This window comes from Neofelis nebulosa, chromosome 3 (genome assembly GCF_028018385.1).
Source record: "Neofelis nebulosa isolate mNeoNeb1 chromosome 3, mNeoNeb1.pri, whole genome shotgun sequence".
NCBI lineage: Eukaryota > Metazoa > Chordata > Mammalia > Carnivora > Felidae > Neofelis > Neofelis nebulosa.
Window position 1 is genome coordinate 102,559,602 of NC_080784.1, and position 15,315 is coordinate 102,574,916.

Below are 15,315 nucleotides of genomic sequence, written 5' to 3' on the forward strand. Positions count from 1 at the left end.
TCACAGAAGTTCAGATCAGTAATGGCATGATGGCTCTTTCCCTACTTCCTTCTTCAAAAACCACCAGCAGAACTTTAATCTACATTCCTGGTCCTCTGAACAACCAACAAAGAGCCACTTCTGAGAAGCATCAAATCTGCTTTCCAGAAATATATTCAGAGATAGAAAATAAGGATTTTATAAGGAAAAAAAACATTGTGTAAAAAGAAAAATGGCTAGTTACTTGAGCTAAAAAAACTGTGCAGTTGGCTTTGAATTTATAAATCAGAAAGTATAAAATCAAAGACAGCCACATTTTAACATAAGGAATTTAAATATGTATTAATTTTCTTATTTAAAGTATACTTTACTGCTGAGAGCACTTACATATAAAATACAAAGTAGTATTTTCAAAAATAAGAATTATTTCAGGCTATCTAAGATAGCTCTAACATATAGGTCCTAAGTCTCCGAGGAATTAAAATGCAGTCATTTCAAAAGCCAGTTTCAAGATTCAGTATGACAAATCTAACGATGACTTTTTAGTATGCTAATATTTGATTAAAATGTGATGACAGAGCTACAAACAAAACAGCTCTGAATCCTAAAAAAATTTTTGAAGCCAGTATTTCTTCTAAGGAAGGAGAAGGGCTATTCTGTTGAACTCAATTCACATAGGACAGCCTACGTACAGGTCATTGTTCTATGCTCTTGGGAGTAGGGAATATAAAGCCAGCCTCTAGGAGCCTAGAATTCAGAAGGGAGAGACAATTCTATAAATGCCTACTTAGAAAGAGAAGTCCCTGACATGAGAGGCGTGAAATGCTGGGATGGAAGAATAACATTGATGAGGATGACGTTAGTTACCAACACTGCCACCAGCACCACCACAAATGGTCTAGACTTTCACAGATCTAAGCTACCCGGCCAGCCCCTGAGGTAGGTTGCATTCCCCTTCCCTTGACCATTTATAAATGAAGAAACTGACATTTATAGCATCTAGGTAAATTTGCCCAGCATTACACAGACAGGCAAGTGGTGGCTCCAGATTTAAATCCATTATCTGCCTGACTCCAGAACCTTTGCTCTATCTACCATATCAGGCCGTCCCACCGTAGTTCAGATGAGGAAGAGAAAATATCTCCTGGGAGCTCAGTAACACTGAGGAATCCTTCAGGAGTGAGCTTTAAAGGAATGTGAGGATGAAGATGGTGGCACTGGAGGCAAGGTGCTCCGTGTGGGGGACCCTCCTGCAAGGCCCAGCAGTGGCACAGGGTGGGCTGAACTAAGGGACTCAGATGTAGTCGCCTGCGGTGATCTTCAAACTATGCTTCTTGCAGCCCTCTAAGTTCTCTTCAAGGGTCTCAGACACTGAGAAAGGATGAGACGGAAAAAGCTTAGAGTATAGGGAGGGAAGAGGTCCAAGAAACACAACTCTGGGAATACTTTCGCTTAGCTTGATACTAACAGAGGAGTGTGCACAGAAGGTGAAGAAATGGAAGAAGCTAAATCAGCCCATATGAAAACTGGAAGAGGGTCTCAGGAAGGGGGTATGAATTCTGGCAGATGGGCCGAAAGGCCAGAGAGCAAAGGACTCAGAAGTGGCTACTGGATTGGAGATGAGGAAACAGTCAGTGACATCAGCTCAGCAGCGGTGGAGGGATGGAGAAGCCATCTGCCAGGGTTTGAGACGTGAGTGAGGAGTGAGGAAGCGGAGGCACTGGGTGTGCCAGACTTTTAAGAACTTTGGTGGTAAAAAGGAGACAGGTTGTAACCTAAGAGCAACAAAGATCTAAGGAAGATTTAAAAAGGAATACACTACCCCAAAGTGGATGTAGAACATGAAATGTATTTCCAGAGTTAATTTTTAATTTCCTGAGTTCACTGCTGTAAGAATTTCAAGCCATTTTGGCATATATATCCTGGCACGTGCATGAACCTAACCGTGGAGATAAACGCAGTAGCAGCTCAGACAGAAACCAAAAATCCCCTGTAAAATTACTAGAATGGTCATATTAAGTCCTCCTCGAACTTCTAATCACCCCATAATTTCAACTATAACATAATGATTAGAGGTCTCTCCTCCAATGGGTGAAGGCAGCTGCCCCAAAATGTAGCTCAGTAAAGTTTGTTGAATGAACACTAGCACTAGCACAAAAATACCTAACAACACATACAATAATGATTATTCAAAACTTCAGATCTTCTCCACTGTTAAATACTTCTCCTTTGTATTCATGTTTTATTTGTTTTACCTTAAGTCACCCCCAATCATGCTGACATCTACTACCGATGATTATATTAGACCTAAAAGTGTTCTTAAACAAATGAAAAATACTGACTTCCATTCCTGAAAGCCCTGCTTCCAATTTTCAGGAGGAAATTAAATAATGTATAAATCAAATACTGGGCCTAAGCCCAGACAGCTGAACATCGTTTTGTCCTTTCAAGGCAAAGAGGAAGTGTCTGCTGTGGCAGAGACATGCCAAGAGAAATAAAGCTTAACCTCAGCCCCATGTGAAAGTGATTTTAGATAATCGGGGGTGTCTGCAAATAGGTTAAAAATGGGACCACATACTAACAGGGAACTTTCCATGGAAGTTAAAAAATGTATCAAGATCTAACCTCCACCTTAAAAACAAAATATGTTGGGAAAATGGCATGGCTTTAGGAATTCTATATAAAGGCTGCAGAGGAAAGGGAAAGCTGCTGGGGAGGAAAGACTTGACAAGGCAAAGGGAAATTACAATGTGTTTTTGCTTATCAATTACTATAGGCTCACAATTTGGTTTCTTTGTAATTATAATTGCCAAATTAAAAAAAAAAAACGATGTCTGTGTGTGAAGAGGAAAAGAGGAAGGGGTAGGGGAATAAGGGATGGGGAGAGAAAGTGCAAAAAAATATGTGGGTAGAGTGGTAGATGGTGAAATTATTTAGATCAGGGGCTAGCTAATTTATTCTCTAAAGGGCCAGATAGCAAATATTCTAGGCTTTGTGGAGAACGCAGTCCCTCCTGTAACTACTCAAATCTGTTCTTGTAGCGTGAAAGCAGCCACAGGCAATATGTAAATGAATGTACGTAGCTGTGTGCTAATAAAACTTTACGGACACTGAAATTAGAATTTCATGTATTTTTCTTCTTTTGATTTTTCTTCAAACACTTAAAAATGTAAAACTATTCTTACCTTATAGGTCTTAGAAAAACATATTGTGGGGGCAGATTGGACCTGGAGACTGCAGGCCATAGTTTGCTGACCTCCGACTTAGTTAACTCCCCATTACACAGAACATTCCTATGAAATTGGGCTTGACTCAAATTTTGGATTCTGGATAAGAAAAACTAGTGTTCTTCCTTTCTTTTTTTTCTTCCAGGAGATAACCAAAAAGATGGTAATAATGGTAAGAAGCATTTATTTGAAAGATACAGATCTTCTCAGCCTATAAAAAAGACAAGCACCTCTACTTTTTTTCCAGTAGGACACTTACACTAGGTAGCATATCAAAGTTTATGTAGTAAAAAATTTGAAGCCAAATGCTATATAACCATTAATATGTAGCATTATTCAGAGATCAAGAATGATTTTAAAATATTATCCCCTTCATCAGAACTTAACATTTTATAAACATCCTTTGCAGCATAATGCTAGTCTGGAATTATTTGTAAGTTTCCATCATCACCTCTATGGAAACCAGAGGGCTGGTGACTAGAAGGATTTTCTGGTGGAACATATGCTTTACAGATCACATGGTGATAAAAACTTTATGGAGCATCTGACCTAGACTTCCAGAAACAAAGGGAATATAAAAGTACACGGCATCTATGTTCATGGTTTTTGTGAAGAATAAGTTTTATATATTAAATGTACTGTTATGGAACAAACACAGACTTTCCTTTTCTGTATTGAAAGAGAAAGTCTTGTAAAACATCCTGGGAGGTGTCTCAGAACCTTGATCTGGGAAATACAACATTTTTTCTTTTCCCATCCCTGTCTCTCTCTTCTTCCTTTTATTTATTTATTTTTGGAGGGGGAGGGGAATAATCCCAGTTAGTCTCCTTGGTTATCTGAGCAAATGAAGCCACCTTCTTTAGGGAACTGCTCCTCAAGTACTCCAACACTTTGATAAGCCAGTCATAGTGCCCTGTCCCTCAGGCCACCAGGGTAGCTGCATGATAGAGCTGGTACAGACAGGCTGTATCCCAAGGGTAACAACGATCCAAGGAAGATTTAAAAGGAATACACTATCCAAAAATGGTTATAAATTATGATTATTTCCAGACTTGTATTTTTATGGACTAGTCACCCATGGTATACAGGATCCCAATCAATGTGTATTGTATACTCAAGCTCATTATAGAGAACTTGGAGCATACCTTTTTTATTTGATGGCAAGTTCTGGGCAGGAATGCAATCCTCCACTATAATATTGTTTGTGTAAGGACATATAATTCTTTCAACAATGATCTGTTCTGTGATGGTCTTTATGGCACAGTTTCTAGGAACTGACTGCAGGAGAAAAAGTTGCTTTAAACATCCACATAAAAGTGACTGAGGCTAGAGGAGAGGGATGGCCACAAAGAGTGGAAAGGCCAAGTGTATACAACAGACAGTGGCAATGAGGGCACTCAGTGAATACCTTTTTTTATTTCCTCTTATCCTGTTTTTTTTTTTCTTAATAGACTTTATTTTTTGGGGGGAGTTTTAGGTTTACAATAAAACTGAGTGGTAAGCACAGATACCTCCTGTGTACCTACATACACACAGCATCCCCCATTATCAACATCCTCCAGAACTTTGGTACATTAGTTACAATTGATGAATCTACATTGGCACATCATTATTACCAAAGATTAATAGTTTACATTAGAGTTCACTTTTGGTGGTGTACATTCTATGGGTTTAGATTAATGTATAACAATATGTATCCATCATTATAGTATCATACAGAATAGTTTCACTGCCCTAAAAATCCCCTGTGTTTTGCCTGTTCATCTCTCCCTCTTTCATAACCCCTGGCAACCACCGATCTCTTTACTGTTTCTATAATTTTGCCTTTTCCAGAATGTCATATAGTTAGAATCATGCAGTATGCAGCCTTTTCAGAATTTACTGCTTTCACTTAGTTATATGCATTTAAGTTATATGCATTTAAAGTTCCTCTATGTCTTTTTTTTTATGGCTCGATAGTTCATTTCTTTTTAGTTCTGAATAATATTCCATTGTCTAGATGTACCAGTTTATTTATCCATTCACCTACTGAAGGACATCTTGGTTACTTCCACACTTGTTATAGTTATTCTTGTAATTTTTCTTTTGCTTTAGAGTCAAAGTATCAGGTTTCCAGTTATGAAATGAATAAGTTATGGAAATAAATGGTACAGCACAGGGAATGTAGTTAATAATATTGTAATAGTGTTGTATGCTGACAGACGGTAGCTACACTTGTGGTGAGCATAGCATAACATACAGAGTTGTCAAATCACTGTGTTGTATACCTGAAACTAATGTAACATTGTGTGTCAAGTAAACTAAAAAAAAAAAAAAAAAAAAAAAAAAAGTATGCAGAATTAATCATGTCAAAAAAAAAAAAAGTCAAAGTATCAAAAGTAGACAGGGACTTAATTAGCAACCACTATAATCCTCAATACAGGTATGAGGAAACAGACCCAGAAGTGACATAACTGGTCCATGGAGTTTTTCCCTTCCTGCCGCATTTGTTCGGGCCAACTGGCAGCCTGTGGGTTGAAAGATGTTGGTCTCTGTAATAGGGTGTTCACTCCAGGCTTAACACCCCAAATGTCACTTTTTAAAATAGTTTATTTTGATACATCCAGTTTTACAAAATACTATGACTCACACATCTCTAAAAAAATTTACTGGCTGTGTGCTTACTCAAATTAGAGATAAAATATTCAGGTAATAATTTAATCCTCACAATGACTCTGGGAAGTAGGTGCTTTTACTGTAACTACTACACATATGATGGCCATAAGGCTAGAAAATGTCAGAGATGGGATTCAAATCCAGGTCTGCCTAATTCCTTGAGACTGAGCTCCTTTTATCTCTGCAATACTGTCTGTCTGTCTGTCTGTCTGTCTGTCTATCTATCTATCTATCTAATTATATATACATTTTTTCCAGTTGAAACTTTAAAAGAAACTGTCTTTTTAATCAGAGACAATAAGAACTCACAGTAAGGAAATAATAAGTTTCAGATTTCTTTACCATGGTCCTAAATCTTGAGGTCTATTTCAGCATCCACAAGATGCAAGGTGCCATTTATATAAGAAACATAGAGATTAAGATTTTAAACTGCCCCTTAAAACTTCAGCATACAAGCCACCCTAATTTGGAAATATAACCAATTTCTTGAATGTACATACCCAAGAAAAGGCATCATATTGTAATTATTCATTTATCACATACTTTATATTTTTAGTTTCATAGACAAAAATTAAGACATAAGCCAGTTAAGTCAGTTAGCTAAGAATATAGGTCAGATTGCTACTGGACTTTCTGTCCTCTCCAGGTCATTTTCCTGGCCCCAAATAAAATAATGAAAAAACAATTGTAGGTAAGAACGATTTAAAAGAACAAAGACAACAGAAGAGGCTACTAGAACTTTATTCAAACGCTGCTAGCAAACTTATCTGCACCACCCCTAGGGAGTCTCATCATTTGGTTTCTGCAGGCTCCCAAAGTCATTTAGGAAATGTGAATGCCTGGACTCCAGGGTAGAAATGGGATATTTTTACAATGTGTTACTGTGGTTGTTTACATTGAACTGGAACACCATGGGGTTAAAAAAAAAAAAAAAAAAAAAGTACTATGGAGAAAACTAAGGTGGATATAATTCAATTAAAATATAAACTGTTTCCCACACTCTTGGATGTGAAGGCTAATGCATCTGTACAACTCAAGAAACAACAGTAAATGTGCTTGTGCTTAATCACACAGCATATGAGTTGTTTTTATTCCAACCCTGGAACTTTGGGAATCTTCTTCTTAGTGAAAATATGACTCTCAGTAAACTTGACTTTGACCAAAATGTTTCAGATAACTTTCGTGAGATCAATTGATGGTTCTTCATTCCCGATTCTTGCCTCAAGTTCTTTCATATAAGAATGACACCCTGTCATTACCAGATGGTCTTTCAAATACATGAACTATTCTAATGGGGAGTCCTATGATTATTTCCAGATTTAATCAGTGCCTAAAGCACTTGTGCTAGAGAAATGGGTAACAGGATATGATAGGGGTTTTTAAAATGTATTCTTTTATGTAATTAATCTGAACCTTGCCCCAAACCAGCACTGATCCAAACTTGTTATCATCAAATATCAAAATTCATACCCAATGTAAAAGGAAGTAAGCAAGGTCTCTTTATCTCCAGTGAGTGTTCTGGTGAGTGCCTGGGACTTGAAAGTATTTGTTACTAGACTCAATGGTTTCAGACAGTCCAAAAAGAACATGTACTACTTCTTTCCTGAGACAATCAGAGAGTTTTTAATGTAGTAAATTTTTACAAAAGTGAAAATTGCATGCATTCAACCTTTCATTAATTAAACCTGTGAGCCAGACACTGTTAAATCTTCTCTGGTCAATCAATTCACTCTAAGATTCTGAAGCTTTAACACTATTACAGAGGCATTCTTTCTAGAGAGTGGAAATGGTTCTCAGATCATTGCAAAAGGGCAAGTATTAAAATAATTAAGAGAACCCTTTAAAACTACACTGAGCTACAACTAACATATAGACTCACTCTTTGTGATAGTGAATATGAGACTAGATTATCAAGTAGGTCAGAATGTAAAAAAAAAAAGCTATAGTAGAAGTTTCATTTGAGCGAAAATGTTAAATAGACAAGATCACTAATATGATCAGGTCGTGACCTAAACAGAAAGTATGTAAAACCATGAGACTAAAGGATCATTTGTCACATCACTGTATTCAATCTGACTTTCTTATCTAGAAAGTAGTATTAAACTATACTAAAAAATCCCATTTCTATAAGCATATGATCATCCACACATATAGAGCTTCTTCTTTCTCTTTATGTAATACATCTTATATTAATTAAATTTATATATAATGGATCATATTTTCATTTGAGGAGAAATTCCAACAAAATGAAAACTAGTCTAGATGATCAACCCCATTAAGAGGATCCAAAGATGCCTCAAACTCAGTATGTTTACATTTTTAAAATGTGAATTTCTGTATATTATTTTTCAAAAAGAGGGACTGGGCTTTTCTATGTATTACACTACACATAGTAAAGGGTAAAAAAAATCAATCTTACAATAGTTCATTATATATGGATTCAGTAATTCTATGGGTCAGGTAAAAGACTCATGAAATAGACTCAAGTTGACACTTGCAGATCAATAAACTCAATCCCCTTTTCAACTTTCCAGGCCCCCTACCTACAAAATCATCTATATCCACCCTATTCTCAACAATGTAAGAGGACAGGGCTCCCTTCCTTCAGCTAAGCGCCAAACCTTTCTTTGTGCTCATGATCCCAGTCCTCTGTGACCTTCCTTCATTAGTTACTCCTTTCCCCATTTTCTCTCTTGGATATTTTCACTCTCCCTCTGACTCTTCCTCCTCAGCCTGTAAACATGCCCATCTTTCTCATCCTAGTCCCTACCCCACCAATATTTCTCTAGATACCAATCTAATCTCTTTTCTCCTTTTGTTCAAATACCTTAAAGGAAATACCTACATCAATACCTTACATTCCATTTTCATTTCAATTCTCCACAATCTAGATTTTGCCCTCACTACTCCACTGATACTGCTCTCAGTGAAGTCACTAATTGACTTGCATATTGTTAAACTCAATAGACCTGAATCTTTCGGTTGCATTTGGTAATGTTTTTTATCCCACCAGTTTCCAGAAGCCATCTCTCTCTAATAATTTCTGTTATGTTTCTTATGTCTACCTTTTAGATTTTGGTGTTCCAGGTTCATTCTTGAACCTTTTACTATTCTCATTTTATATATTCTACAGCATGATCTTTATTCTCTTGGTCTCATCTCTTAGTTTGTATATTCAGCTACCACCTGCTGACATCTCTTCTTAGATGATTCAAAAGCCCTTGATATTGAACATGTCCCAAATTGGGTTTATTACTTTTATCCCCAAACTGACCTATATTTTTTCCTCTCACTTGATGGTCCTATCATCACCCAGGGTAGCTACCTGAGTTGATTCTTTTATCTTCTTGACTAATTAATCCTTCAGTCTTACTTCCTAACTGCTTTATGAATATCCTTCATTTCACTATCTTTAATACAAGTTTAGGCCCTAATATTTCTTCATCTGGGCTATTTTTTTTTAAATTTTATTTATTTTTTTATTATCTTTTTTTTTTAATGTTTATTTATTTTTTTAGAGGGAGAGAGAGCATGAGCAGGGGAGGGGCAGAGAGAGAGAGGGAGTGAGAGAATCCCAAGCAGGGTCCCCACTGTCAGCACAGAGTCCGATGCAGGGCTTGCTTGATCTTACAAACCGTGAGATCATGACCTGAGCCGAAATTAAAAGCTGGACGCTTAACTGATTGAGCCACCCAGGTGCCCCAGTCATGTCTATCTTAACTCTACTTTTCATACCACAACTAAGGATATTTAGTTAAACCTTCCAGTAGAGAAACCAAGTACTGTTTTGAGGCTCATTCGCAGATCCAATCTCAGGATGGATGGGGGTAGTACTAGATATTGTAGCCAAAGAGGACAGAGCTGAGTTAATAATGAGTGTTGGATCCTGGTAACCTCTGAGGCAGAACATCTTGTACTACCATGACCATTGGTTAGGAATAATGGATGATTACCACAATATTACACAAACAATTCCACTGAGCTCAGACTTTTTAGAAATGTAGGGGATTTGAGTCCTGCCAATAATGTAAGAACTCTACTTTGATTTGATAAAATACTACTTAAAGGCAAAGAGGAACATGAAGTGTCAGTGGAGAAAGTAAGTTATAAATACTATGGTCCCATTGTCAAGTACAGAAATCATGAGTGTAGCCTTTACCACTTTGTCCTTGATTACAACTCTTAGCTATAGTATCTAAAGAAAAATCCTACTCCCTTCCTTTTTATTTTCCTATTTTTAAACGACATTTTGTCATTAGCTTTTCTTCTGCCATCTTCCTTTCTCCAATTAGTTGTATATAGAGGATACTAGTGACAGTTAAATTTACAATTTAATCCCTAAGTTATAGCTTTTTTTTTTCTTTTCTTTTTTTTTGGCTGTCAAACAATCCTTTACTGAAATATTTTCCTTTGTAGTTCTTAACTAGCTGGGTATTCTACTGCACCACTGCTTAAAATTTTTTTTTTCTTCTTTTAATGTTTATTTTTGAGAGAGAGAGAGACAGAGCACAATTCGGGGAGGGGCAGAGAGAAAGGGAGACACAGAATCCGAAGAGGCTCCAGGCTGTCAGCAGAGAACCCAACACAGGGCTCAAACCCACAACTGTGAGATCATGACCTGAGCCAAAGTTGGATGCCCAACTGACTGAGGCACCCAGGCACCCCTCTACCGCACCACTATTGATGTCATCCATGATGTCACGAGGGTAGTGGCCACCAACATTGTAGCTCACATACTGCGTAGTCCCCAGGATCTAATGGTTCCAGAGAGATTTCTGGCTAAAGATTAGTGCTGCATCTGTTGGGCAATGTTGACAATCTCATCAAAAGTGATATTTCCACCGTGTTTAATGTTTTTCTGTTTCTTCTTTTCTCCTGACAGCTCCTTGAGGGCTTTGACAATCAGGGCAGAGGCAGAAGGTACTACTTTAGTCTGGGCCTGTCTGCTTTGAATGGTTAGTTTCACTGTAATCTTTCCAATCAGAACCTTCCAATCACTGGTTGCCTTGGAGATGCCATCACCAACCTTTTTTGGAGAGAGACCCAATCTTTGGGGTCAGGGCAGACGCAGAACCAACTTCTGGTGCATGTCAGGTATATGACTTTCAGGTGCCTGGGTGGTTCAGTTGGTTAAGCGTCCACCCCTCCCCTGATCACACTCTGTCTCTCTCAAAAATAAACAAATACTAAAAAAAAAAAAAGATATATGACTTTGATTTTGCTGGGATTGAACTTAGGCAGCATGGTAGAGGCAAATGGTGTCAGATGAACCTGGATTCAGGATGACCAAAGAGAGTTGCACCTGAACCTCCACCAAGTTGAAAGCCAAAAGACCTAAGTTACAGTATCTTGCAAGGCCACAGGCAAGATGGAAACATGATCAAACCACAGAAAGAATGGGAATCACCCAGAAGACTATGCACTTGGAGGAACAATGGTCACATGGTGTCACTTCTTCTTCCTCTTCTTTTTTTTTAATGTTCATTTATTTATTTTTGAGAGAGAGAGAGACAGAACACAAGTGGGAAATGGGCAGAAAGAGGAGACACAGAATCTGAAGCAGGGTCCAGGCTCTTAGCTGTCAACACACAGCCTGATGCGGGGCTTGAACCCACAAACCATGAGATCATGATCTGAGCCAAAGTCAGATGCTTAATCGACTCAGCCACTCAGGCGCCCCCACACAGTATCACTTCTGAATGCTATCTTTAGTTGAGGAGGGCAGAGTACATTTATAGTTGTTTACAGAGAACAACAGTTTCACATATGGCAGTATGGGATAGTAAGTGTACCTAATCTGCGTATTCAAGAATAGAACATACACACTGATCAATTACATATGGCCTACTTCATCTTTTCGCCTTCTCTGGGAAATACCCATGAAATTAGTCTTCCAGCAGTCATATCAGAACAATTAGTGCAGGGGCAGTCACATGACTCAGAATGCACCAATCAGATTCTTTCTCCAGGGACTTTGGAACTGAGAGAAACAAAGAAAAGCTGAGGGTAGCTGATTCATATTCACAGCTACAGAGCAGTTACAATTTCTGTTGTTGAAGATTGTGGAGTCTTTCTAGACCCTAACCTTCCAAAGATCTATTCCTTAAAAACTGAGAGATCTTCTAGTTTGGAAACATTGTTTTGTTTTGTTTTTGCTCAAGTCAGTTCTAGCTGGTATCTTTTACTTGCAACAAATAGAAACTTAACTACCATATTATACTTATTGATATAGAAATACCATTTGCCCACGTTTCAGGCTGAAAATGTTAAAAGTCAGTTTTGATGCTTGACTTTTAGTCCTTGTTATTCACCAATTACCAACTTTTACAATTGTTAACATTAACTCTCATTGTCCTCATTTTTCATTTACACTGTCTTCGTTCTACTTTATACCACCCTTACCTTCTAGTAGCTTCCTGACTAGCCATCTTGCTTCCAGACTAATTTTCCAAAATCACAGCTCTGATATCACTTCAAAAATCTTTGAAAGTTCTTTAGTGTTTACCTGGTAAATACTAAGATTTATTCTTATCATTCTTATTCTGCCTACAGAATGTGCATATTCTAGGCTCCTTACAGAATAATCCTTACTGACCTTTAGAGCCTTACCTCCCAACACCAGACAGCCCATTTCTCAGTATATGTCTAGGCCCTACTGAATCACATATCCTTCTTTGTCTCTGCCTCTGCCTAAAGTGCATTTTCTCCTGTGGTTTCCTTACAAAACCATGCTTATCTTTTAAAGGTTCATCAAAATGTTAACTCTCCCGTGAAGAGTTTCTGATCTTGCCCCACTGGATGTGTTCTTTATTTCCTTTGACGTTTCATTGCATTTATTTCCCTTTCTGGACTTCCTACATAGCTCTCATAATTCCCTTCACCATTTACGTTAAAACTTTTGGGATCTTTTCCTTCTGTGAGGGTTAGATTTCATCCTGGAAACCTCTAGAGGCAAGCTCAATTTTTCCAACAGCTACTCATGATAAATTAATGGCTTGCCAACTTGAGGTCTGATTTGCTTTGCTTTAGTCAAGGTACTTCAGGTCATCCTAGAAATACATAAAGATGGCATGGAGAAGGTCCATAATTTGATACCATTTTTTCCTTTACTTTCCTTAAAATCAAAATTTATTTTTCTAAATTCAATTAATAGATGCACATGGCTAAAACAAACAAATGAGTAAGGAATAGTTTATAAAAAAAAGCAATAGCCCCCTGCTCTCCCTTCCTTGTCCCCATTCCATTACCCAGACTAACAACTTCTAATATTTATTTATTTAAATATTTTTGTTATGTTTAATTCTTCTGGTGGTTGCCTGTCTTCAAATCTTGATTCACCAACTTCAGACATGATCTACTAATGCCCTATTACAGCACACATATATTTAGCTTATTTATCCCATCCCTTTCTTCTTTTACTTTGTAACATTAAACAATACGCTTTAGGGGCGCCTGGGTGGCTCAGTCGGTTGGGCGTCCGACTTCGGCTCAGGTCACGATCTCGCGGTCTGTGAGTTCGAGCCCCGCATCGGGCTCTGGGCTGATGGCTCAGAGCCTGGAGCCTGCTTCCGATTCTGTGTCTCCCTCTCTCTCTGCCCCTCCCCCGTTCATGCTCTGTCTCAAAAATAAATAAAACGTTAAAAAAAATTAAAAAAAAATGCTTTGACCTCTATTTTTTTTATTCCATTAACTATAGACAGTATTTATCTTTCATTCCTTACTTTGTGAGATTAGGATATTAATATCATTTTCTTCAATGTACTTCTCTGTCCCCTTCCTTCTCTTCACTTTATTATTGTTAGTGTTGATAACCTCTAATTTTTGTTCTATAACCAAAATTAAGCTTTATCTACAGATTGAAAATCAATAAAGAATGTTTAAGTAAATTATCTAATCACCCTTCTTAACCCAATAAGCACATTTAATATTCTTTTCCTCCTTTAAGATTTGGGTTCTTCTGGCATCTCAGTCATTATATCTAGTCTATGGAGCCTACTCTATTTACCCTGACACCAGCCTCCTGGAACTCTACTTCCTCCTTTCCATACGGACTGACTGCCCTCTAGCCCTGCAGCACAATGCTCATCCTAAGACTTTCCATTATTACTTTTTCCATGTCTTCCCATTTCTTGAGTTATTTCTTTGTTTAGCTGGCATACAACCTTAACTAAATTTGTAAAAACAAGTACATGTTGAATCCCTTCTAGAATATTATAAAATGACTTTATTCAATCCTCATGTTTCTAAAGTTGGGTTTGGCATATAATGCTAAGTTAAAAATCCTTTTCCTCAAGGTTGTGAAGGAAATCTTCCACTGTCAGTACCTTTGTCTTCTCCCAACTATCCCTGCCCCCCTCCCATTTACTGAAAACATTCAAAATAATTCTAAAGAACGATGGACATCCAAGGAAGTTAGGATTTAAGGGCATAGACTTTGGAGTCACACTTGGGTTTAAATATTGATTTAACTACTTGTTAGCTGTGAGACCTTGAAAAAGGTGACTTTATAGTTTTCTCTTCTACAAAATGAGTATACTAATTTTGTACCTCAGAGGGTTGCTGTATTAAATTAGATACATGTACTTTACGTAAAGTACTTTTATGTAGTACTTTATGTAAAGTACTTATTATTACATCTAGCCCATAGTAAGTGCTTAACAAAACTGTGACAAATATTCCTAATATTATTAATATATTATTATTTCATTATTGAACATATAGTGAAGGCCAATAAAGAATCTGGTGGCTATGTATTTATCTACCATATTTTCCCCAACAAAAATGATTTATAACCTAATTCAAGTGGAAGTCACTGTGAGTGGCCTAGGAGGCTTATATCTCATGTATCCTTATAAACTTCTACAGGTAGATACGCTCCCTTCTGGTTGTAACTTGTCTCCAATTCCTGAAGTTCCAGCTCTTCTGGAGCATTTTCTAGAGAATAACTGAAGCTGATAAGTGAGGGTATGATGTGAGATGACTATCAGCAAAGCAATCCCAAACTAATGTTTAGCATCCAGCCATCTGGCACCCAGTGAAGACTGAAGAAGAATGATTTGTGTGTGTGTGTGTGTGTGTGTTTTAGAGAGAGAGAGAGAGAGAGAGAAAGAGAGAGAAACCATGTGAGTGAGGAGGGGCAGAGAGAGAGAGAGAGAGAGAGAGAGCGAGGTAGAGAGGATCCAAAGCAGGCTCCGTGCTGACAGCAGAGAGCCCAATGCAGGGCTTGAACCCACGAACAGTGAGATCATGACCTCGGCCGAAGCTGGACACTTAACCAACTGAGCCACCCAGGTGCCCCAGGAATGATATTGTTAAACAGCAAACCAACATGAGGGAATGTGGAAGAGAAGTTAATATATTCAAGACATAGTTGTGCATAGCCAAGTTTTGCAAACGGTAAAATCCTAGAGATGCACTTTGTGTGTATTTAGTCAGAAGAGGTCTACCAAAGTCA

At 37.7% G+C, this 15,315-nt stretch overlaps 1 protein-coding gene across 2 annotated transcripts in view; it reads right to left on the minus strand.

Moving 5' to 3' along the window:
- The window catches only part of AFG2A (AFG2 AAA ATPase homolog A), a 364,625-nt gene that overhangs the window by 23,769 nt on the left and 325,541 nt on the right, over nucleotides 1-15,315 (minus strand). The window contains exon 16 of one of the 2 annotated variants that reach the window (XM_058721439.1): nucleotides 4,263-4,484. The exons of the other annotated variant lie outside the window; for it this stretch is intronic. Coding sequence (XP_058577422.1) covers nucleotides 4,278-4,484 — 207 coding nt within the window. The 3' untranslated portion in view covers nucleotides 4,263-4,277. Of the gene's footprint in view, nucleotides 1-4,262; nucleotides 4,485-15,315 lie in introns of those variants that run through there. 2 annotated transcript variants of the gene reach the window in all.